The sequence below is a fragment of the Centroberyx gerrardi genome, chromosome 3 (genome assembly GCF_048128805.1).
Source record: "Centroberyx gerrardi isolate f3 chromosome 3, fCenGer3.hap1.cur.20231027, whole genome shotgun sequence".
NCBI lineage: Eukaryota > Metazoa > Chordata > Actinopteri > Beryciformes > Berycidae > Centroberyx > Centroberyx gerrardi.
In genome coordinates this window covers 25,878,208-25,904,561 of record NC_135999.1, presented here as the reverse complement: position 1 = coordinate 25,904,561, position 26,354 = coordinate 25,878,208, and the positions used below count along the sequence as shown (strand labels likewise).

At 43.7% G+C, this 26,354-nt stretch overlaps 1 protein-coding gene across 1 annotated transcript in view; it reads right to left on the bottom strand.

Moving 5' to 3' along the window:
- glis2a (GLIS family zinc finger 2a) overlaps window positions 1–25,787 on the bottom strand; it is a 31,846-nt gene extending 6,059 nt beyond the window's left edge. Inside the window, exons 1-4 of the mRNA XM_071896266.2 lie at window positions 25,318–25,787; window positions 9,671–9,861; window positions 3,864–4,063; window positions 389–574 (exon numbers count right to left, since the gene is read on the bottom strand). Coding sequence (XP_071752367.2) covers window positions 389–574; window positions 3,864–4,063; window positions 9,671–9,836 — 552 coding nt within the window. The 5' untranslated portion in view covers window positions 9,837–9,861; window positions 25,318–25,787. The remainder of the gene's footprint in view (window positions 1–388; window positions 575–3,863; window positions 4,064–9,670; window positions 9,862–25,317) is intronic.
- Between the last annotated feature and the right edge of the window lie 567 nt (window positions 25,788–26,354).

Genomic DNA, 26,354 nt, shown 5'->3' with positions numbered 1-26,354 from the left:
AAAACTAATTCTCGATAATATTACACAACTTAAGTGCAATTTGAGCAGTTTGGCACTGCTGGTATTGCATTATTTCAGACATTTTTTAAGTAATCTGCCCATTGTGATTCAACACAGTGAGTTATCTCAATACATAATGTGGACTTGAAGATTCGATTGTTGTTTTCTGCTTTGATCCGATCATACCAAATAGATGTCAGTGGGTTTTGTTTTATAAAAACTGAGGGTTTGCCACATATCACTAATATACTGACTTGTTTCAGTTATTTATCCTTGTAATTGTTCATAATGCAAGCAAAACTATTTGGAGTAAACTACCTTATATTACTGTAGAGCTTAGTGATGTTTGGCCTCTACCTCTCTTGTGTCTGACTGTCAGTCATCTTACCTTCATCCAACGGCAGGCCAGCTGATCGTCCAATGAGGGCTCCGGAGAAACTCGCTTCTCTCTGTTCTGACCAATGAACACAGAGGAGGGAAAGCTGTACCCCCCCGCTGGGCTTCCGATTGGCAGATAAAACTGGTAGCCCTGCGGTGAAGCTCCGCCTTCTACACATCTGAGATGAGCTGGTTCCTGAATGAGAGGGAGAGACGGAGAGAGAGGTCATGAGGTCACAGCGATCAAGGAGGAGGATCTAAACACAGAAAGACGGAGGGAGAAATACATCTTCATCAAGGTGATGAAAAGCAAGGTGATACTAGCAATTCATCAAAGAAATAATCCCTCCTTTTCCCCATCTCACATAACAGATGCCATTTGGTGGACGCCTTTATCCAAAGTGCCTTCCAGTACCATGAAGCGTTTCTAGCATGGCTGGTCTCAGAGGAAATTGAAGTGCTAATCCTGCTGCTGTTAGTGCCATGCTGTACCCATGGAGATACACAGGGAATGGATCCACTAACCCTGGCAAAGTAATTGTCACGCTTTGCCCATTCAGTGATACAGAAACACGTGCAATGTCTCTGGGTTACCCACTTGAAACAAACAATTTCCCTAAACCGAAAGGGAATTATATTTCTGGCTTATATTTCTCTACAATACTAATAACAATACACTTTATTTATATTGCACATATTTTAAAAAAAGGGGTTTACAAAGTGCTTGACATGAAAACAGAAGCAACTGCACAACATGGAATAACACTAAAAACATGGAATCAAAAGAAGTAAAGATAAACTTGAATAAAAGATAAGTCGTTACATAAAAGCAAGACTATAAATATGAGTCTTAAGAAGCAGCGATTGAAAAGATGATACTGATTTATCTAGCCAGAGTTCCTTAGGCATTTTGTTCCATAATCTAGGGGCTGTAATGCTGAATCCACGGTCTGCTTTGGTCTTGAGTCTAGAGTCTTGAGGAAACAACAAAACAGCCTGCCAGAAGATTTCAGGCTCACTTTCATAAGAGTTAAAAAGGTCTGTCTATATATTCTCCAAGCTGTGGATAAAAGCACCTTAATTTTTGATAAATTCATCAACTGAAAGATAAAAGACTATAGTACCTTCTTAATTTGATTCTCCAAAGTCATATTGCTTTCTTGAACCACCCCCAAGTTTCTGGCCATTGATTTAATGCTGGCAGACAGGCTAACTAGTTTGGCAGGACCAAATCAAATTATTTCTTGATGTCATTAAGTTGTAAAATGTTCCGACACATCCAGCACTTCATATGACAGAAGCAGTTGTTGAGAGTGTCAAGGCTGCTTGGATCATCAGGTTTTAATAGGAGATATTGCTGGGTGTCATTGGCATGGCAGTGAAAAGAAACAATGGTGTTTATGGATTATATGGCTGAGGGGCAAGCATGCAAAGTGAAAAAAGAATAGGACCAAGAATTGAGCCCTGTGGCACCCCACATGTGATGTTAGCTGGAAAAGAGAATGAGTTGCCAATGGTGAGGGAGAAGGATCTATTAGAAAGGTAGAAGATGAACCTGTCTAGAGCATGGTGATACCCACACAGTACTTAAGGTGTTCAAATAAAATGTTGATCAATGATGTTGAATGCAGCAACACGATTAAAATTGAGCAATCTCCTGCCTCTGCTACTGAGAGAAGTTTGTTACTTTAAGGTGGATTGTCTCTGTGCGATCTATAGCTTTAAAACCAGATTTAAATTTCTCAAAAATGTTGTTGCTGTTTAAAAACTATATAAGTTGGCTAAATACTACTTTCTCAACAACTTTTGATAAAAACGATTTAGAGATCAGTCTGTAGTTATTGAGGGTTGACAAAATCAAGACCTGGTTTCTCAAAGAGGGGTTGAAACCTGAAGGGAAAGTCCCAGTGGCCAGCTGAGCGGTTTATGATTGAAAAAATGCTGTAACCAGCTGTATCAAAGACGTGTTTGGGGAACCTGGTGGGCACAACATCTAGGGGACAGGAAGAATACATATGACTAACAGTCTACTTCAAAAACGATAAGCAAATACATTTAAGACAATTTACAACAGCGGTATTTTCTGAGGTAACAGATAAGTCCCGGGCATGAGGGGAGACTATGCTCCAACCTCAACAAAGAAGCCTTGTGTTTGATGTTTTAGCCTTCAAGCATGGGTAGAATTTGATTTAGTCAGAATCACTGGATGGCTGTGTGCTGTGAGCAGACACCGCTCCAACAAATTAGATTCACTCCCAGTCTCCCAATTCAATTCAGTCCTGTTGAAGATGAGTGGAGCATATTCAGCGACCATCGGTCCCTGGCTTATTCTGGAAAGACTGTGGCCATGCCTATGCACAAGATTGACTGATAACATGAAGACACACACATACACACACATTTTTCCTTGAGTGAACCTTTATGGAACAGTTCACAGGGTTTGTATATTATTATCCTAATTCTCTGTAAGCTAGCATGACATATTAGCTATTATCAGAAACCTCCATTGAGCTCAACTACATGTGGTTGCATTGCATGTCATTCATTTGGATTAGGAATTCTTTGAGTATCACATTTGTTTATTTATTATTCTTGTACTGTAGCTTTATGAGCAGTTTCTTAAGACAAAAAAGAAACGGGGGGGGGGGTTGGTCCAAAAAGTGAGCTGTCAAAAAAGAAAATTTAGATTCATTAATAATTTGGTTTGGTTTTAGATTTCTCTCTTGGCCTCAAAGTGGTTGTTATGCATCTCCTGTGGCTGTATATATTTAAATCTGTGTAATTGCATTACTTTTTCTCCCCCCCACCCCCCCCACCCCACCCCTCTCTCCATCTCTTTACATTGCTTGTATGCACATTGTAGCTGCATTGCATCCAGATTATGTAGATTTTGATCACAGTGTGAGCCTGACCATTTCCATATCTGACATGAAGAATTATTAGCTAAGGTTACATTTGTTGTGTCACTGCAACTTTTATCATCCGATCATGCCAGGACACATTAAGCGACAGATCTGGATGCACAAAATTAGATTTGTCTCTCTTTAAGTGGTCAAGCTCACATTGTGATCAGAACTCTGCATAGCCTGGGTGCAACCCAGCCACATTGCGCATATAAGAAATGCAAGAGATGGAGAGAGAGAGAGAGAGAGAGGAGGAAAAGTAATGCAGGCACAGACTTAAATAAATACAGCAACAGGAGAGGCATACCAGCCATTTTCAGGCCCAGGTGTGGACATACAGCAACGTGATCTCAGAAAATCCAATTTTTAGAATCAGATCTCAAAATACACATTGAAGTGACAAGTGTAACTGAAGCCATTGCAATCGGATCAGATAGCAATGTGAGGTAAATTAGATTATTGTGTGTCCAGAGTTATCATTTAATATGACTTGGTGTGACTGGATAATAAAAGTCACATTGAAACAACAAGTGTTACAGTAGCCTCAGTGTGCAGGCTGCAGAGCCAGACGGCTGGACTCACCCGCGAGAAGAGATGGGGCAGGGGGCTGCCGCTGCTGTGAGGGGACTCCAGGGGGGAGGAGGGGGACGGGGAGGGGGAGGAGGGAGAGGAAGGCGAAGGGGAGAGGGAGGAGGCGTGGCGGGACGAAGGGGACAGGCTGAGGTCCATGGCCGGAGGGGTGAAGCAGGACCCGGGTCGATCGTGGGAGGAAGACTGGGAATCTGGAAGAGGAGCAGGAATCACACTCAGAAAGCAGCTCAGGTTGTTTCTGTCCATTAAGTTATAATGGAACTAAGAGAATCTCACTGGGACACGTTGGCATTTTGAGCTGGTTATTTTTCTTCACCTGACACTTGTCACACTGAGGGAAAACGTGTATTTTAGTTTCCATAAAATGGCTTGTTAGTATTGTTAGCATTCTTCACTGAAATCAAGTCTCGTAGCTAACAGTGAGTTACCTGTGCCCTATGGTTTTGATCAGGAATGCTAACAATGCTAGCAAGCTCACAAGCAACACTCACACTGCTACCCGCAATGTGAGAAGTGTCTGGTGAAGAAAAATAACCAAATAACATTTAAAATATGAAGGTATCCCATTGGCACTAACAATGCTCCTGTGAAGCCCGACCCTGTGTTGTAACACATCTTAGTGGTTGTTCCCTGACAACCACTGTGGTTGTTTGCTTAGCCCTGACTTCTAATGAGTGACATAATACCAAAATGAATGCTGCACAAGGCAAGATTTTTATGTAAAACATATCAGCTTATCAGCTTAAGGGGTGGGGCTGCAACAGAAAAGAGCATCCCATCCCCTCTGTTTGAGACCCTGTAAATTGACTTATTTGCCCAAATTAATTTCGGGCATGGTCACTGGTGGGAAATCTTCCTGGTGCACAGGAAGTGACAAATTGAAACTGAAAAGATCAAAACTGTCCCCCTTCATATCATATCCTGTGTATTGATAAACACACAGGAGAAGGGCAAATGACAAAAAGGGTGATGAATAATTTTGTAATAAAGACAAGTTTGCCATCCTCTGATTCAGTGTTCTCTTTAATGATACATGCATGGAGAGAAGTACATCATAGCAAAGGGAATGGTGCAGTTCTCTAACGACGGTCAGACTAACCAGGCTTATATCTCCAAGGACAAGGACAGCCACCTGCAAACCTACCCCCCCTAGACAAAGCATCGTGTCATGATCCTAACACTGTCGTATTTGTACGGATGTTGTATAAGTGGGTCTAAGGAACAATAGCATCTTTTCTATGTATGACAGTCATAAACCCTCAAATGGAAACACATGATGAACACATAATAATCAGGAGGACATAAGGACATATTTTCTCTACAGACCCCCCCCCCCCCCCCCCCCTCACATTCGAAATATGCAGAGAACTTGAAATCTTTAAAATATTTTCTGAGGGTAACTGATCACGCCACAAGGCAGTAGCAATACAATAATCAATTAAGTAATGAATGAGTATATACTGATTATGATTAAAAAAGTAAATAAGGTATGAAAAGATATATGGTTACAACTAAATCCACCCAACATGTCTTATGAGTTCCATATGTCAGCCAAGCGACTAAAATTAAATTTAAAACAAATACATGAACAAAATGGAGGTCAACAGACATAAAGGTACACACTGGCCAAACATCTCCTCCCCCATTTGACAAGGGAAGAGTAAAAGACCAAGTGGGCATCTGAGCTTAATAAATCCACATTCAGGATAAAAACCCTCATGATGACAGTAAGAGGGAAAAATCCCAAATGAGGCTCAGTTCAACACAATCAATCATCATCTTTAAAGGCAGTAGTTTAGGTGTCAATATTCAGTAGAGTGAATGCATAGTAGTTGGAAACATAGCACAGACCCTAGCATTGTCATAAACCGTCATTGGATGTAATCATCATCATCATCACAGTCAACATTGTCATAGTCATAGTAGTCTTGGGCATTAAACATAACATCAGGATGGTCAGCTGCAGAATTAGGAGTCAAAATAGACACCATCATGGTAGTGTGGGTGTGTGGTGTGGTTACAGCAGTACCAACAGAGCTACCAATAGAGCTACCCCATGTGGAGCACATCCTCTTAACACATGAGAAAAATGCAATAATACACAGTAGGAAAACCAGACCATAGACTACATAGGTGATGATCGTCGACACAAAAGAACCAACTAGGGAAGCCAGAGGATCCCATGGTGGGGGCTTATGATCCTGCAGATCTTTAATAATGGTCTTAAGCCTTTCTAAGTCGTTGCTCACAGCCTCGTTCTTGTTGGGGATGTCAGTGCAGCATTCTGGGCCTATAATAGTGCAAGTACCACCTTGAGCAGCCATGAGGTAGTCCAGTGCAGCTCTATTTTGAAGGGTCATCATGCGATTGCCCTGGACTTCGGTGTTAAGTTTACGGAGCGCATCGAAGGTGATATTAGCAAAGTCAACAACCGCATAGGACGAGTCTCATCTTATCTGATCCAATGCGGCCAAAACGCCATATTGTGGTAAGATGACACTAAGTACCCTATTCCAGCTCTGAGTGTGCCTAACACATCAGTGTTACTGACAGGAACCAGTTGGAACGCGGAAGGTGAGGTGAGAACACTACGTTTAACACGAGAAGCGCTAACTGGATTGGTATCATTATCCCATGGACAGAACGGCATTACAACAGAGACTAGAGCGCATCTTCCTGCCCATGGAGTGGCAAGAGCAGAATATACAGTGTGATTACATAGCCAATATAGACCTTTTGGAGCCACTAGAGGACAAAGAGAGTAATATGCGCGCACAACACAACGTGCGTGCGAGCGTGTAACATTAGGATCTCAGTGTTGGCACTGGCCAGGCAAAACAGAGGCTGAGTAGAAATCATGTAGAGACATAGTGATATTACAAGACTCCTCAGATAGTTCTCCTACCAGCAGCGTTTTCACCGGATCGTTTGTAGCGATGAGTTTAGATTGGATACACCACGGGTGTGAAGTGGGGACAATACTAACATCAAAACGGCTCGGGATGTCCGTCATACGTACAGTCATTACACTCAACTTTAGGTTGGACACTCTATCTTGTCCATACTATGTTAGCCTGCTCGCACGTTGGTGCAGGGAAATCAAACCCCATATCGCCGCACCGTTTAGTTTTAGTTTTACCTTTTCCCGTTGTGCTCGGTGTATCATTTTGCAGATCAGTACCTAATTTAGTAACCTGTTTCGCCTGGGAATAAATTTGTGTATGTCTAGAGAACCACATGACTGACACATAGACAATGGGCTATGGGGCCTGCCACCTATAGGGTGGGGTAAGACCACTGGAAAGACTCTAGGTCCTTCTAGTGGTCTTACATCTCCTTCTAAGTATCCTCCAAGATCTCATCAAAATTGATTTCCTTTTCAGAGGAAAAATTGAGGGAGTCACTCTCAGAGAAATTATAATGCTATATAAAGATTTTGTCACTGAAACTCATTATAAGGGTGTGTCTAAGCTCCGGTGTTCCCGGGAGGTCTGTTCTAGTGAAACTTATTGTCTACTGAAGCTCAGTATAAGGGGGGTTTCTAAGCTCCGGTGTTTCCGGGAGGTCTTTTAAGTGGTGATTATCTTTGAATATCCTCAAGGGTAAGGCACACTTAATTAGATACTGGCTGACCAGATGCGTCACCAGTGTGAGAGTGACTGCTCAATATCAGAAGTAACGCCGCTTGATTCTGTGTTTTCTTTGGGGGGTAGAAATACAATGATACAACTGTTTTTAATGCTTATGGTCTGACTATATGGCGAATTAACCATTCATTTTTCCTTGTAGAACTGTGAAAATTCTTGATTTCAATACAGGAAGGGAATCCGTAATATTGTGTAAATTATATTGTATGAAGATATAATCCGGCATAGGGGACTACTTTTTCTCATGTTTGAAGACGCTTTGGAAACAAGCCAAGGATGCAGACGGGAATCCGGTCCTCAGGGGGTACGCCTAGGCTTACGGCTACGGTCCTAAACGTCCATCTTTGACCCTGCAGGCTTCCTTGGTTGCGTGAGTACTGATGACATACATAGACATACATGGGTACTAATAACAGTAAAATGTTGGAGGATGGAAAAAGGAAAGTGAAGGAGAGGAAAGATAAGAAAAGGTCAAAGGATGGAAGTGATAAAAGTAATGAAAAGGAACGGAGTTTAAATCCCCCTCCAGGAACCCCTGCTGATGTAATGTACAGCAAATATGGGGCCTGGACTGCGTTAATAGTACCACAGGAATGGGAAGAAATGACAGAGGGAAAGTTTCCAAAAACAGGAACGTGGGACAAAAATATTCTGACAGGTGTAAAAACTAAGTTGGATGAGGCTTCTTTTGACAAAAAGACACAAAGTTATTATGACGAAGTGTGGGGCTGTTGGTGGAAAGATTCTTCATTACATCAACCACCAACTTCATCCTCCAAGCAGGATCCACGCACCGCCATAATAACCAACACAACCGATCCAAAACTAACTCAAAAAGAAGTAAAAAGGTGGCCAGCTAAATTACAAATGGCAATGAATGTAGCATCAGAGCAAACAGATGCTGAACATTTATCACGATTCTGTTGGAGTGCAGGACCGACAAAACAGGAGATAGATAAAATTAAACATTTCCATCCAGAAAACGTACAAAAACAGACAATGATGGCTTTTGGTACATGGGCAAAAAGAGAAATTAACCCTGATGTTAACAAATTTATTAAAAAGTTGATGTCTGTCGGCATGTACAATACAGCTGAAGTTCTGATCAATCTAACTCGCACTCCAGAGCCACTTAAACCGGCTGGAATGTATCCTAAATGTCCTGTAGTAACGCCACTAGGGAAAATCGATTTCCCAGACATTGATGATGATATTCTCACACTTGCTGCCGCAGTTCAGACACAACAAAGGCTACAAATGCGAGCACAGCAGCAACAGTAAATGATCAAAGCAGCAACAAATAACAAAAAATAGACAATAGAGCTGAACAATTAATCTAAAAAAAAAAAAATGAACTTCTGCAATTTCCAAATCACAGAGGCTTAAGAGAGAGGGTTTTAGAGCTCCGGGTAATCTTTGGTGCATAAATCAAGTACAATATTGGTGAAAACCTTTCATCATACTCAAAAAAAAAACCAGTAAATCCTGCACACTGACATCTATTTTTCACTTTTCTTTAAACAATTTTAAAGTTTCTAAAAAATGTATGACAAGAAAAAGTTTTGATTATATGCATCACAGTTTAAATCGCAACCGCAACATTCTGTCAAATAATCGCAATTCGACTTTTTGTCAAAATCTTTCCGCCCTAGTAGACAATGAGAGCCATACACAGACGCTGAATATTCTGCGCAAAATTGATCACATGAACTGAATCAGCCGCAAACCCCCTTACAGTCCGTTCATATGGACTGTCACAGTGGCCACATTATGGCCGTCTTTGAGGTCAGTGAGGATGCACTTGGTGTCAGAGTCACGCTCCTCTTGTTATGAGCCGTGCTGACGAAACCTTGGGGACAAAGTGTGTCTCTTTTAGGGCAGAAGAGAGCTACCATTCAGCGGCTTTTACATTATTATGTTACTGGGAGAGTGAGAACAGAGTGTCCACTTATTACGCTATTGCATTATGGCTGAATGACCACAACATGGTGTCAGTGAGGGCATGCCCTATGGAAAGTAAGAGAGAGAGTGGAGTGTGTGTGTGTGTGTGTGTATGTGTATCTAGCATAGCTCCCTTGTGGCTTTAAATAAGAATGTGTCCTTTGTCAACTCTCCTGGTTAAACAAGGATTCAAAAAAGGCCAAATCTCACCTGGGGAAGACGGCGGTGAGGGGAAAGTCGTGCAGAGCAGGCGAGGCCGCGTGGCGCTGAGCGGGGCGCAGATAGAGGCGGAACAAACCCTCTTCCCTAATCTCAGCGGCCCGTTGGTCCTCCCCGAGGGAAGCTTCAAGTCCAGCGGCTCATCCAGCGACAGCATGGCTGCTTTGGTTACTCCCGCCCTCCTGGGGAGAGAACAGGTAAAAGTGATTATAGATGGTTATTAACAACCAGAAACAAAACGGCCTCCTCTAAAATGTCGCAAGCTCCCATGCTGTTTTCTGATCTCTGCAACAGTTTTGCTCAAAGACCCTTGAGGTATTTTGATTAGCTTCTTCTTTGTACTGTAGCTTTCATTGTGTTTTTCAAGGTTTCAGTGAACATCCAATATTTGACTGTGGAAAAATTAGTCATTTTAATTAAAGTCCCCATGAAATGAACTCCCAATACTTTTACTTCCTTATCTTTCATGGTGACCTCATGCTGCACCAGTAGAGGTAAATATAAATTTCTAACCACTAAAACCATCAGATATTTGAACAATCCCGCCCCTCCCATCAAATAAAACTGCCTTTCTCTCCCTGACTGATATGCCATTGGTTTAGACTTTGATCCGTCACTGCATTGTGTCCCGCCCCAACATCCTGTTTCAACAGCAAATGCATCAAATCAAGGAAGTAAAGATGCCGTTTCATGGGGTCTTTAAAGATTGGAATTGTTGTAGAGAAATTGGTGTCTTCAACAGCTAAATATTTTTGACTGGACAGTTATTCAAACTTCATATGAATCTATGTGATGCTGCCATAGTCTTGCTGGCCTTTCCAAGTAAAGCAAACTCCTGCAGGCTCATAGGTAAGTACACCTCTCTCTCTCTCTCTCTCTCTCTCTCTCTCTCTCTCTCTCTCTGTCTCCCTCTCTCTGACTCCTGACAGGGATCCACAAGTCTCTTATGGGTGCTAACCGCTAGAGGAAGTCCCTCCCCTCCCTCACAGTGGAGTGAGAGAAGTCTGATCTGTCAGTCAGAACAGATGTTGTCTGCCACCTTGTCAGTCAAAAGCCTCTTGGACAACCAAACCACAGTGGCACGGCGGCCAATCCTGCACCAGGAAGAGGTAAAATAATGTTGCACCAATCTGCCATTGACATCAGTGCATAGCAGAGGAAGAGTTAGATGTGAGGTGATGGCAAAGCACAAAGCACCTGGGTGGGAAATTACCTCCTGCCAACAGCCAAATGCAGGTAAATTTTCTCTGTTGCTGGTAAACGTGTCCGCCTCCCACTTTGACAGACAACCAGCTATCATGTTGTTTGCTGTTCTAAAAATCACTTTGGCTTTTAAATGAGTGATATGTGGCTTCTAATAAACTATCCTAAAAGACAGCATTCTGTAAAAACATAATTATAATATCTAAAAAAAAATCATAATAATAATTAGAGCAGGAAATTTTTCTTTTGAATGTTAAATCAGCATAAGTAAATTTAGGTTAAATATTGTTTAACTAATGCCACATATTTTGGGACTATCCTCTATTTTGTGCCATGTATTAATGCCTAGAAATGCACAGAATTCGCTGTGTGATCGCTGTCTCCTCATCTGTAACTTGGTCCTTTGCTCTTCCTCTCTAGCTCATTTTTTTTTTCAAAAAAAAAAATTTTTTTCCTTGATCTGTCATTTTTTCCCTCTTGGTAGTTTAAATTGAGGGTCAGGATGTATGATAAATAATCATTCTTCTAATAATCACTCATCCAAACATGACTCATTTTGTCGATTAATCAGTTGTACAGAAATGATACTGCAAGCATTTAATTTCTGCCTATTCCTTTGCATATGAAATGTGTACTTTCTATAGCTTATTTGCCTAAAACTATTTTGGATCATTCGCCCTAGGTTACCTAAATCACACCTGTGGTTTGGTAACCATAATAGCAATGCAAATCATTAGGAGTGACGACGAATGTAACTACACAACATTCAAACTTCCACTATTTAGACATTTGAAAACACCAGACATTTTTATCGTATGGCCCATATGGACTCAAATATCTTTACTTTAAATGCAAATTGTTCATTGAAATTCAAGTACAGTGTTCCATCAGCAACTAGTGAATGTTTCATTTAACTGAATACATCCCTTGGCCTTAGCAGTTGATTTAGTGGGCTAACCCTGCCAAGTTTCCGTCCGAGCTTAAGTGTCTACATTTTACATTCAAATCTTAGCCCACACTCTTATCCAGAGCGACTCAGAATGGAGTGCAACAGTAGAAAAAGCTTCAATGCCTAGATTTATCTAGGTAAGAGTGCTGTGGGGAAACCTCTGAGAAGCATTATGATGTGGGCTTTTCGCTGCGATCCTCTACATTTTTGTGGGACGGCTTCATTGTGGCTAAGGCTTAACAAGATTTTGCAGTACTTTTCCACCCTTAGTGGTCTGATGGTCTGAGAGAAGCATGAAACAGAAACATACCCATAGTCCGTGACTCAACTCTAGAGTTCCTGTCAGAGCCAGTGACTCAAGACCCAGATATCTACTTTTAAGCAAGACTCACTGAGCTGGACCTGTGGGGGATTACCTGCACGGTACTTTTTTTTTTTTTTTTTTTTAAACATTTACCCAGAGAAAGTTCACTGAGCACACACGCTCTGCTTCTCACTCACACTGTTACACAACATTCACACCTGGGAGCTGCCCAGTACATCCACAGTCTTCTGCTGTTGGCAGCTGAGCAGCTCCGGTTGAAGAATAGAGGGCTTTCAGGTGACGTAACACACCCGCCGCCGGCCATGAAGGGCCTCCGCTGTTGGGCAACAGTTAGCTAGATAACGAAGCCTTAAACCTGTTTTATTTCCAGGTTACTTGAGCTGATTGCTCTCAGGTTACAACTCGTACTGAGTAGAGACTAGGGCTAAAGTCAAGACGGTTTACTGTGTCACAGGAACCTAAATTTGGAAACAAATCCACCTTATCAGACTATTCACTATCGCTTAGTACTGACTTGATCTACACCCAAACCACAACAATCTTTTTCAGGTAAAGCTCTCTTTTTCTAGCCTGGTTGTTATATATACAGTACTGTGCAAAAGTCTAAGGCAGAATAGATTTATTTAAACATTTTGTCTTGGATGTTTATTTATTTTCAGTGTCAGTAGACTGCTCTTTATAGTACATTTTTTGATATTTAGAAACTTTTCATTTCGTTATTTTTGAAAGCATCTTCGCTTCATGGATTTTTTTTACATGTGCCTAAGACTTTCACACAGTACTGTATATTTAGCCATTATTTGTGCACAGCCAATTCTCAAATGGACGTCCATGATGGCGCCAGATGTGGTTGCTATGAGATTTGTGACGCAACTGCAAAGCCTCTATTGGCTTGCTTAAGGGCGCCTCAATAGCAGTTGAAGGGGAGAGCATTTTTTATTTCACTTTCACTGCCTGGATCTTCCCAGCCGGTCTGGGATTCAAACCAGCAACTTTCCAGCAACACGCACGCTTCTTTAACCTCTAAAGTCACTGTCACCACAAATTCTCTTCCACAATCGCCAACAGGATCCCCCGACATAATATGAAGCAGAGGCTAAACCACAATGAAGTCAGTGTTTAGGTCCTTGGGCCGGCGTGCCAACTCACCACACTGGTTTCACATTCCACAGCAACCTCACCGACTTCTCACACGCACATGCTGCTATTTGGGGGTATTGTGGAGGCACGCACATACTGGACCATATGCATCCAGGCACGCATGCAGACAGAAATCACACCAGCAGGCATGCGCAAAACTCATAACCACACGTGAGCCCCCCCACCTCCAGCACCACCCCCCTCTTTTCCCTCAATGACCTCCGTTTGGGCAGCGTGCCCAGAGCCTCTTATGGATCCCCTACCGCCTAGCAAAACACATACTTTGGGCGTGCACACACACACACACACACACACACACACACACACACACACACACACACAAACACAACACTTGTGCATGGGGCTATAGTATACACACAGTCACACATATATTCTAAACACATGCAGGGATTGGAGCTTTCTCACACACTGACCGAGTACTGTACACACACACACACACACACACACTCATACTTATGCATGTGCATATATACACCCAATCACACACACATACTGGACGCATGCAAGCACTGGAGCTTTTTCACACACTTACAGTAATGTATACACATGCACACACACACACACACACACAGACAGACACACTTGCATGTGCCAATACACACACACATATGCAGAAACTAAAACTTTTTCACACTCTTTCATGTAAAACGTACTTTTACGGTACATACACACATACACACAGAGCGCTGTGGATGCCCCCTAGGGTGTATCTCTCTCACACACACACACACAAACACACGCACACACACACACACACACACACACGCACACACACCCTACACACGAGAGATTCTTTCCTCCTCAGACAGGAAACCTTCGTTTCCACGGCGCCCTGAACTGGCCTCTCCCTCGCCCTCTTTTACTCCTTCTCTCTCTCTCTCTCCCTCCCTCCCTCCCTCTCTCTCCTTCCTGTGGTTTTCCTCTCCCAGTCCTCCAGCAGAGCATACCTCTCCTGTGTGTCGCTCTGTTCTCCTCCCCTCTCCTTTGCCCTCTCCGCCTCCCACTCCCTTGTACTGCTTCACCCGTGAACTCTCCTTTTTCTTCTTTTCCTGTTTTTTTCTCGTCCTCTCTCTCCTTCCCCCTGCGCTTTAACCTCTCGCTTTCTCGTTCATTTCTCATTATTCTGGCATAAGAGATGTAACATAATAATTCATAATTATCCCTCCCCGATATGTGCCTTTAATCCTCTTCTTCTTCCCTTTCCACTCTTCATTTTTTCCACTGTAGTGTATCCTCATGGATGTACATGTTATGATACAGAATTTATTCAAGCATTTCCTCCTCATCCCCTGCTTTCTCTCCTATAAAAAGCATATATAGAGAGTAAAACTGAGCATGTTAACGAGTAAAAAAAAAGGCATATTAGCAAAATCAACAGGACAGAATCTCCAGCGTCTAAAATCAGGAGCAGGATTAGAGATGGAAAGCAGCTTTGAAAAGTTTGAGTGCTTTTTTTTTAAAGAAGGGGAGTGAATTTCAGTCTCTGATGTGCGAGGAGAGAGAGCTCCAGAGGGAGGGAGGTGCGATGGAAAAAGGCCTGTCACTCCAGGATCGATGCTTGGGCCTTGTTTTGGGGGGTTTACATCCCTTGATCTTTCCATCCCACGTCCTTATAAGGTATTACGCAATGCCACTGCAACAGCACGGATGACAGGAGGCTTTGTTTTTGTGACTTGGAGGCAGACAGAGACAGGGGAGGGAGACTCTAAAGGCCGAGGTGCATGGGAATGGCTGGAATTGGCTGAAACTGGACACCTGTTTGAACGGCAAATAGAAGGGAGCAAAAACAAAGAGAGAGAGAGAGCGGTTTAAGTTCGCCAGAGAGAAAGGGATTCAAAGGGACGTAGGGAAGGATTGAGGGAGGGAGGGAATAAGTGTGGGTGGGACTGAAGGATAGAGGCATGAAGAAAACAGTAGGGGGGACGTCTTACCTAGCCACCCATGGACTACAGCCAGAAACCACAGAGGCAGAGAGGGAGAGGCGGAGACGACGAGCAAAACGCTGTTGTCAGACGTAAAAAAGTACGATTTTCAAGGAGGAAGTCAAGAGTGCTGCTGTTCTTGTTGACAGCCAAGTATTTTTCAAATTACGCTACCAGTCACACACACATTTGGACACACATCAAAACTATGAAATAACACAAATGGAATTATGCAGTGACCAAAAAAGTGTTAAACAAATCAAAACTATCTTATATTTTAGATTCTTTAAAGTAGCTGCCCTTTGCCTTGATGGAAAGGCAAAGGCTTTGGAAAGAAATTCATACATAGGATCAACTTCACTATTTATATTTGTCTAAGAAACAAATTTCAAGCATTTAAGCATAAGCCTTCAGATCAAAATTGGCTTTAAGATAATGAAAAACATAGAACATTCAATCAGGTGTGTCCAAACGTCTGTGTATTCAATAGGTTTCTGACTGGTTTCAAGAAGCTCACCCAACACACAAATGACCATATCATCTTTCAATTGAAGTCAGAAAACGAAACCGCCACAAATTGCAGTGAGGTGGTTTTGCCGCCACAGCAGCAAATGGAAATTTAACTGTCAGAGGTTTCAGCTTGCAGATGCGTTACATTCTACCCCCTGTTTCACATGATGTCAGTTCTGATTCGCAGTGTGTTTTCTGCGCCGGCATGAAGTGAATTTCCTTCGGGACGACAAACGGTATCGTACAGCGAGACTGAGAGAGAGCGGCTCGGCGAAAACAGCAAAGAGAAACGCGGAGAAGAAAGGCGGAAGGTGGAAAGGGTGGAGTGAAGGACAGAAACTGTGGGAGTCAGACACGGGCTCCCACCCATTCCCCTCCGCACAGTTTTTTCCCATTATTTGTCTCAGTATTCTCCTCTCTCTCTCTGTCTCTCTCTCTCTCTCTCTCTCTCTCTCTCTCATCTCAGCAGTGCTAAGTGATGCAACTCTGCAGCCCTAAACTGCAATAGCCACCACTAACGCCTGCAGTGTGTCTCGCACTGACACTGGCGTCTTCACTACTTAGGAGGAAGGTGGTGGTGGTTGGAGGGGGAGGAAGGGAGGAGGGGGGGGGGGGGGGGGGGGTGTAATCTCAAGACAGGGATTATCGCTCCTTCGCTTCTTCACTTGAAAAGCGCTCTTTACATCTCTAAAGCAATTTGTAAGTTTCTCTGAGACTCAGCTCAACTTATAAAATGGGAGGGCGCTGCAGAAAAAGTCAGTTTATTTTCTTTCCGTAGGATAAAGACACAGTTTGCCGCTCATTACTTGCGTGGGTTTTATTTTTTGAAAAAAATCACTGAGCTTTATTTGCAGCAGCCACTCTGGGAATTAATGCTTCTGAAAAGTCAGACAGTAACGGTTTCGGAGTTTTAGCAATGCAAACAGCTCTTACGGTGTGTGTGTGTGTGTGTGTGTGTGTGTGTGTGTGTGTGTGTGTGTGTGTGTGTGTGCGAATGTGTCATAGGAGCTGGCAAAAGACCCGGACTTGCCATATCATAGTTATGACACATGGGGTGGGTGGGTAGAGAGCACCAGATGTGTTAAGAAGGAGGCGAGTTGAGAGGGTTTGTGTGTGTGTGTGTGTGTGTGTGTGTGTGTTGTGAGTATTCAAAATGTAGTAATTCTCTGCCGTTACTGTTATTCTTGTATCTCCCATCCTAAAACTTACCACAGCCTACAGCTTTCCTTTCCCTTTCTGTCTCTCATTTTTCTTGTCTTGCTCATTTTCCCTCTCCTCAGGTCTTTCCCTCCTTTCTGTCTTCTCTCCATACTTGTTCTTCACATCCATCCCTATGCCCTACCCACCATCGCATACAGGCACACAGGGAAAATCCAGCTTGATTCTGCACAATCTACAAAATCCAGAAGAATAGCTTCAGAACCTCAGAAGTTGTTGGCATTTGTTTTATTTTTACTTGGAGTAAGTAAGTAAGTAAGTTTGTCAGAAATTTTAGACAATCATAAATATCTAGAAGCCAATTGACTGACAACTTATCTAACAGTGAATTGTCCTGATGGGAGAAACCCCACTCTCCAAGCAGGCAACTACTATTTGACTGAAAAACCCACCCAAGGACCCAGCTACAATGGAGTTTAATAGCAGAAGATGTTTTAGCGACCTAAAACATCAACACTTAACGTCAGGTTTTGGTGTCAGTCCCTCAGAATCAAATTTTTGCATTTTTCGTTCAACAATCATACAGGGAGAAATCCATCGTAGAAGAGGCAGAGAGACCAATTCCTCCACTGACAGTTGCCTTAATAGACCAGAATGCAATACAGCCGCAAGACATTTGGAGTAAGGGGTACAATTCTCAAAACTCTTGCTCTCTTCCTCTTACTATGCTATCGCTATCGCTCCCTCCACCTATAGGTATATAACCCACAGCAGAATGCAACAAGTTCAGTCATGTTCTCTAGGGGCTGTCGAAAGGCATCCTGGGAAACGTAGGAAATCACAAACTGAAGTAGACGAGGCAGGTCGAAGGAAAGTGGTAAATGACAACACTTCATCACAAAATAGCTCCCGTAATGCATTGAACATCACAGAATGATGATATATAACCGTGTAAAAGCATCCGAAGGCGTCATTTTCCTTTAAAGACGGTGGCGGCAGACAGGTAGGGTCACTGTCAGTGACTTGGGAAGGTATTCAGTCCCTTGTTTGGCTTGTTTGTTTGAGAGCCGGAGAGTGCATTCCCTCAGCAAAGCATGAACCAGCAGACAAACATGTTGAGTGGGAGGAGAGCAGCACTAACAGCAGCCACAGCCATAACACATTTCAGGCTCCCCTGGGGGGGTGGGGGGGGGGGGGGGGGGGTGGCAACTAGAGCTGTAGTGAAGGATAAGCCCATCTCATGCCAGTTCAGCCCTTTTCATTTGGAAGATGGATTTCACCCAGTTTTTTTAAGGTGATATAGGCTAAAACGTAACCATGTAGCACATTCATGAGATAAGTATTACCCCATCTGTCTGTCCATCAAACATTCCAGTTTTGAGAAAACCTGGAGAGATGATGCATCTTCGCACTGTGTTCCAGCGTTTATGAAATTACACTGGTTTTCCTAATGGGGGCGTTATAAAGGTCGAATTTTCAGTCGGTAGGTCCCAAAACTTTACTGTCCATGTGCCATTGCGGGACACATCTATAAAGACTCTATGAGCCCGTTTGCCAGATCACTTTGAGTTTAGCTGGGTTGGTAAAGAATAAGTTTGCCACACCAGCGATCGCAGGTTCTAATCCTTAGGGAGTCAATTTAGCACAACTGTTTCTTCATGCTTCCCCAAGCACCAAGCTGGTCGCAGTTTATCACAAATTACACACTTATTCAATTAAAATATGACATCTGTGATTTTGACAAAACTTGGAGGACTGATGCATCTTGTTGGCTGATTGGCTCAAAGGGTGCCTGCATCATTTGTGGGGGACAACACGTTTTAAATCGTTATTTACACAGGGAAAGTCGACTGAGCACACTTTCTCTTTTTCAGCACCACCCTGCTTCACATTCATACATTTCCATACATTCACACCTGGGAGCTGCCCAGTACAACCACAGTCTTCTACTGGTGGCCGCTGAGCAGCTACAGTGGAGCAGCTTGGGGGGGTTCAGTGCCTTGCTCAAGGGCACATCGATGGCAGTTGTTGAGGGGAAGAGAGAGCTTTACTCATTCATTCATTTTCCCCACTCACAATTTCTCCAGCTGGTCAGTGGATTCAAACCGACAACCTTTAAGCCACAAACCCACTTTTATAGGTTCCCGCCACTCCTACAACCCCAAGTTACGAGTAGGTACAGGGTCTTTAAAAAAAACATAAATGAATACTATTCTGAACATATACTCAGAAAGTCATTCATTTTGTCTTTTATGTTTGTCTTTACCGCAGCGTCAGCGGGTTAAAGCGGGGGGTTTGGGTGGGAGCGGGCAGCGCACTCCTCCACAAACCCAAACACTTCTGCTCCCGAACCATACTGAAGGACAGGAAGACGCCAAAACACTAAACAGACCACAGCAATTACACCACAGGGGGTGACGCAATGTGAAATGATGGCATGCGTGTGTGTGTGTGTGTGTTTGTGTCTGTGTCTGTGTCTGTTTCGCAAGCTCTCTCGAAACATTGTTATTACCAAGCTGAATCCTCAGCCCTGACCAGACCATCCATTCAACTGCGCAAATTGTTCTCAAGTTATTCAATATTGTTTCAGCCACTGAATTAAGCCTGTATTTAGCCTCTCTCTCTTCTCTCTCTCTCTCTCTCTCTCTCTCTCTCTCTCTCTCTCTCTCTCCTAATTTTTTTCCTTCCCTAGTATGGCGAAATGTATCAATCACATCCGCTCTTCTCTTTATCTCTCTTTCTCTCTCTCTCTGTCTTCATTTATTTCTCTCCCTGTGCCATTTCCTCACTCTGGAGATGTGACCAACCCCCCACCCCCCCACCCATCACCCATCATCCCACCCATTTTTTCTGTTACTCCCCACCCCACCCCACCCACCCACCACCACCATTTGGCAGCGGGACAAGGTCAACACAGCAAACCTCTTCACTTCGCTTCTCTCCACTCCTCTACTCTTCTACTCTCGGCTCTCCCTCCCTCTCATTCTCCCCTCAGCGGAGCAACAGACAGACCCCTCCCCGATCCTTTCATCCGCCGCCGCCGCCACCGCCACCCTCCGAGGAGAGAGAGGGAGAGAGAGAGAAAGAGGAGGAAGGGAGGGGGGAAAAAAGAGAGGAGAGGAAAACAGAGAGATGTGGAAGGAGAAGTGCAGGGACGCAGAGAAAGAACGGGGGGGGGGGGGATATTGCGTGTTGTGTTGTTCCGAAGGCAGAAAGCGAGGGAGCCGGAGGGAGAGAGAACATTAGTAAATGAAAGACAGAGAAAGGAAAGGAAAGGAAAGGAAAGGAAAGAAGGGGGGGTGGTCGAGAGAGTGAGAGCAAGACAGAGAAAGAGAGAGAGAGAAAGTGCTGTTAACCTTCATTGTCAGGCATTCATTTCACTAGACAGAGCCAGACCAACAGCAGTCTGCATCCCAGAAATCTCTCTCTCCCTCTCTCTCTCATTTCCCTTCTTTCTGTCTCTCTTTCTCGTTCTTTCTCTCTCTCTCTCTCTGTCTCTCTCTCATTCCCTCAGCTCTGTCATCCAGACCTAAAACACACAAACACATGCGCCTCACATTCCTACGTGCAGAGCAGATTCACCCAATTTGTTTCCACTGCGTGTGTATGTGAGCCTATGTGTGTGTGTGTGTGTGTGTGTGTGTGTGTGTGTGTGTGTGCCAAGCCAGTAAATAATAACCAATCCCAGCTGTACTGTAGGCCGCTGCTCTCATTCTCATTGGGGAAACAAAGAGCGAGAGAAGGAAAGAAGAGAGAAATAGAGGCTCCATCATATAATGGAGTAATGAGCTGGAAAAAAAGAAGTCAGCGTAGTTTTAACAGTTTAATTAATAACTTTTTTACCGCTAACAGACACTAAGAGACTGGTAGAATTGCTAGTGAGTCAGCTGCACCTAGCTGATAGCCGTCTCTAGCTGCCTGTCAGCTAGAGACCTTTCAGTGGGGAGATTCAGAGTCAAATCTTCGAAATGCTGTTTTAGAGGATTTTCCACTCCGAGTGGGAAAAAACTCGCTACACAGGTAGATAAACTCTACGGTTTCCTTCCAGATTCCTTAAAATAATTAATCACTAAGTCCTCCGTCCTCGCTCGGAGGAAAATTACCTCCCAATTTCACCCTGATTTTCTGGATTTGCATGAAGTAGCTGAGCCTAATTGGGGCTGAATCTTAACCAAACAGAGTAACAGAACAGAATGTTTTTCCACCTTAAGGGGAGGAAAGAGTATAAAACCAGAGAACGGGAGATTAGGAGAGAATGTGCAACAGAGGCAGCAAATGGAAGAATTCGGAACATTAAAAGATAGATAGATAGATAGATAGATAGATAGATAGATAGATAGCAGGGCATGGTCAGAGTTAACATTGATGGATTTAATTAAAAAATGCTGTATAAATACAGATGATTTCAGGTCTTAGGTTGGCCAAAAACTCAACAGTATCCCATAATTCCAATTTATGCAACCATTTTTTTCAGAGACTTTCTCAAATGGTGGACATCTCAATGTGTTAAACTGGTAAAAACTGGGTGAGAGGTTGACACAAAAGTAACAGGCCAACATCAGAGGAGCGATGAGAAAAGAGAGCGATGATGAAAGGAAAGAAATATCTAACAGTCTATCCATTGTAGTCTAAATCTACAGCGGCCACAAGGGAAGGAGGTAGAAGCAAGCAGAACCATTTCTGATCCGACGCCCATCTGACGGCCATGGCAACTCACTCCCTCTTTACAATCATACTTCCCTCCTTTCCCAAGACATATTTTTCTTCCTCGCATATCCTGTTTTCTCTCTCTTTCTGCCTTCACTGTTCGCTCCCTCACTCTCTCAGGACTTTTCTCGGGGGCCAGTATTTTGTTTGAGAGTCTCATGCCCCCCCCCCAAAAAAAAAACCCTCAAACACAGACCCTAAAGAGAGAGGGAGGGAGAAGAGGAGCAATGGAGGGGAGGAAGGAGGGGGTGTCGGGGTGGGGTTTGCGGAATTTCGTCTGTGTTTGTTTTGGAAATGAAGGCACAGGCGCACGGCTCTCAGGAGGATAATGGAAAAGAGAGGGAGAAGAAAGGAAGGTTTATGGATGTGTGTGTACCCTCACAGGTGGCCTGCACACACTGACGGGGGGCCTTTGTGTGTGTGAGTGTGTGTGTGTGTGTGTGTGTGTGTGTGTGTGAGTGAGAGAGAGAGAGAGAGAGAGAGAGAGAGAGAGTGTATGTGTACACAAGCTATGCCTATATGCCTGTGTGTTCATCACATGCTGTAGGCATACTTGCATGTATGCGAGTGTGTGTGTGTGCCTATGTATGCCTATACTTCTGGCTGTCTGTTCATTGGATTGTGTTGGCATGTTGGCAAACTTAATACTATGTGTGCTCAATGCATGTGTGTTTATTTGCAGATGTTAGCACACATGCATGTGTACTTTAGCATGTATGTGAACCAGCAAAGAGGGAGAGAGAGAGAGAGGGAGAGAGAGAGAGAGAGAGAGAGAGAGAGAGAGACAGGAGGTGAATGAGACATTCCTAGGATGGGGGTGGGGGGGTGGGGGGGGGCAGGGAGCCAGTGGTTAGTTAGCGGTTAGAAACTAAGAGGAGAAAAATGAATGCCTGGTCCAGGGCTGGGCCCAAAAACGATACCACAACCAACCAGCCAGCCAGCCAGCCAGCCAAGCACAGGAGAGAAGAAGAAGAGAAGGGAGAGGAGAAGAAGAGAAGGGAGAGGAGAGGAGAGGAGAGGAGAAGTAAAGTAGTAGAGGAGAGGAGAGGAGAACCAGGGGAGGCCTCCTCCTCCGCCCCCCCCCCCACACCCCCCACCCTCCTCCCACATGAGGCCCGCTACTCCTGCCTCTGCCGCAGGGGAGAGAGCGAGGGGGAGTGGTGCTTTTATAGCTGGGCTGAACCCGCTGAACTCTCATGTACAAACAGCAGGGAAAGTATGGAGACAACAGAGGGCCGAGGCCGGCAGCAGCCACACAGGGGGCTTCAGAAGGGGTTTCAGGCCGGGACGCCCAGGAGGGCTGGAGGTACGAGGAGGAGGAGGAGGACAGGAGCCACACAGGGGGCTTCAGAGGGGGTTTTCAGGTTGGAGGTACGAGGAAGAGGAGGAGGTGGAGGAGACGGACAGGAGCGGCAGGAGAAACCTCCCACTGCTCTCTCCTCCCTGTTCAGCTGCACTCCAGCACTCTGCCTGGCATCACTGTCTGTTGGTTGTTGGTTGGATGGTTTCTTTCTTTCTTTTTCTTTCTTTCTTTCTTACCACAGCCCTCTCTCTCCAGTCAGATTTGCTGTACACCATCACTTTGTTTTCCTTTCTTTCTTTCTTTCTTTCTTTCTTTCTTTCTTTCTTACCACAATTCTCCCTCTCTCCAATCTGATTTGTTGTACACCATCACTTTCTTTCTTTCTTCCATCCTTCTTTCTTTCTTTTCTCTCTTCACTTTGTTCTTTTTCTTTCTTTCTTTCTTTCTTCCCTTCATTTCTTTCTTTCTTTCTTTCTTCCTTCCCTCCCTTCTTTCTATCTTATTTTCTTTCTGTCTTTCTTCTTCTTTCTTCCTCCTTTCCATTCATTCATTCCATCCCTCAATCATTTCACTTTCTTTCTTTCTTTCTTTCTTTCTTTCTTTCTTTCTTTCTTTGTCTTTCTTTCTCTCTTACTTCTTTCTTCCTTCATTTCTCCCTTCCTCCCTTTCTACACATACACTGTTTTAACACACACACACACACCCATATATGCCATATGTCCGAGCAGCACTCCCACCCTGCAGCAGACAGTGTGGGTGGATGCAGGAGAGAAGAAGGGGGCGCGGGCTGCAAGGCAGACGCACCCAACAACAACAGGAAAAGAGTTTGCTTGGCTCCGGGCCTTTTCCAAAATCCATCCATGACTGTCTGTCCAACCTTCAGAAAACAGCATGATGCAACGAGGCTGCAACCTGCGTATCGCCGCCGTCGGATGAAAACCTTGCATCTTCCAAAAATAAAAAACACATTTCACACCGCCATGCAATTCCTGAAAATTTCATATGGATGGATCTGACGCGCCCATGTGGGTCACGCCCAAAAGCGTCCGTGCCTAGACTCGGGCCCTGTAAAGCGTCAGAAAATCAGTGCAGCTGGAGTTAGGAGGTTTTTCCGCTGCAAAGCCCTATCAGCCTTTAAGGAGGAGGATGAGGAGTCGGGCTCGGTGATCGGCGGTGGAGTCAGCGGGCGGAGGACTTGTGGGATTTGATGACCCAGAGTGTTGGGAGGAGAGTAAGGAAGCAGAGGTCTCGTCTCCACCCTGGCCCACTTGGGAGTTGGTGTGTGCGTGTGTGTGTGTGTGTGTGTGTGTGTGTGTGTGTGAGCCTATAGGGTTATAAACTTACTCACTACTTCCTACACAGTGCACACATATTTTAAGGCCTGGGTTTACTGTGCTTTTACATCAGTTGGTGGCCTAGTGGTCAGAGAGGCCGTCTCATACCCAAAAGTTCCAGGTTTGGATCGTTGCAAAAGCATATACACATACACACATTCATACATACATACATACTGTAGGTCAACATACATACTATACATGCATACATAGATCAACATACATACAGTATATAGGCCTACTTGCATACACACATACAGTACATGTATAGACCTACATACTGTACATAGGCCTACATACATACTATGTGTAATGGGACAATATATCGGAATTCAATATATCACAAAATAAAAATGTGACAATACGAATCGCGAGGTTGAAAAATGTATCACGGTATTAATTACATTTTATTCTGCTGTAGTAATCACAAATGAGAAGGCTTGGCCATCACAATTTCACAACCTCTCCATCCAAATAATAAAGTGCAAATACATTTTTAGTCACTTAGACATTTTTCAATTATTGGTTGCATTCACAACAAGCTAGTGCCATTGCTAGAAAGATTTGTGTCTCAGAAATAAAGTCATACTTTGTTGTCATTGAACTTTTATTTATTATATCTTATCAATCGTGAACCCCATACCGTGCTGAATCGTATCGTGATATCGTCCCATCCTAAATGTATAGGCTACACATAAATACACACACACATACATACATACACACACCAACATTGTACATGTGACTGTATACAGTGCACAGCAGGCTACAGGATGCTTCATAACAAAACTATCAGAATATATATATATATATATAGCTCTGTTTTGATACAATGTGTCTATATGTCTAATCCTACAATATATTTTGCAAGGATTCTATACAAATATGTATCACACTAACACTGTACTGATACCATAGGAGATAAAAACACCATAAAGTACCCTAAGGTCACTATCAACTCACGACTGAGCACCACAGACACACTACACGTCACTATAGGAATATTATAGGAGTATGATAGTGATGTTGTTGTCAAGGTAGAGAGAGGACAAGGCTTGGTATTTACCTGAAGGAAAAGCCCGTGGCAGTGAGACAGTCTCCTCTTCTCCCAGCTGTCTGTCTGTAGATGCTCACCAGCCGTCAATAAAACACAAATTTGCGGACACAAATTGCCCAATTCAAGCGAGTTTGTCTGGCGTTTCCCGTACCATCATCGATTAAGTTATCTGTTGTCACCGGCAGGTTAAAATAATAATTAAAAAAAAATGAAAACAGTAATAGTATCAAATCCTCCCACAGGGGATCGTTCAATTTCTGAGGAAAGAGAGAGGGAAAAAAATGCCTGTTGCGAGTAGAGTCAGTTTTCAGATCTGTGCAATCGAAAACCCTGTCCTGTAAAATGCGTTGCTAGAAAATAGACTGCCGTTTAAAAAACAAAACAAAAATAAAAAACAATATGGTGATAAAATGTGAGGATGTAGGCTGCGATGTGTGTCAAATCCGCTGGAAAAGACAGACGCTCTCTCGGAGGTGCATCGCTCAGTTGCGACGCTGGTCAACTGAGCTTTCAGCGGCGGTGGATGAGGGAACAGGCTGTCTGGGAGGGAGGGAGAGAGAGAGAGAGAGAGAGAGAGAGAGAGAGAGAGAGAGAGAGAGAGGGAGAGAGAGAGAGAGAGAGAGAAGGGGAGAGAGAGAGAGGGAGAGGGAGGAGAGATGTCAGAATACAGATCCAGCCTCCTCTTCCAGCTGTTGACTCTCACGATAGGAGTCTGCTGTGTGTGTGTGTGTGTGTGTGTGTGTGTGTGTGTGTGTGTGTGTGTGTGCGTGTGTGTGTGTGTGTGTGTGTCTGTCTTTCTGTCTGTCTTTCTGTCTGTCTTTCTCTCTCTTTATGGTGTGTGTTTTGGAGTATGATGGATTTTTATTGAATGTTGTATTGTTTCTTGAAATGTGACATTAAAGTTTTACTTAGAATTTGAATCCTCTGCTTCTCTCTCTCTCTCTCTCTCTCTCTCTCTACCCTAGAGTGACTTTCCCTCCGTAGAAAGCCTATCATTATTCAATTTCAGACTGGAAGAGATTTTTCCATCATGGTGTTTTCAAGTT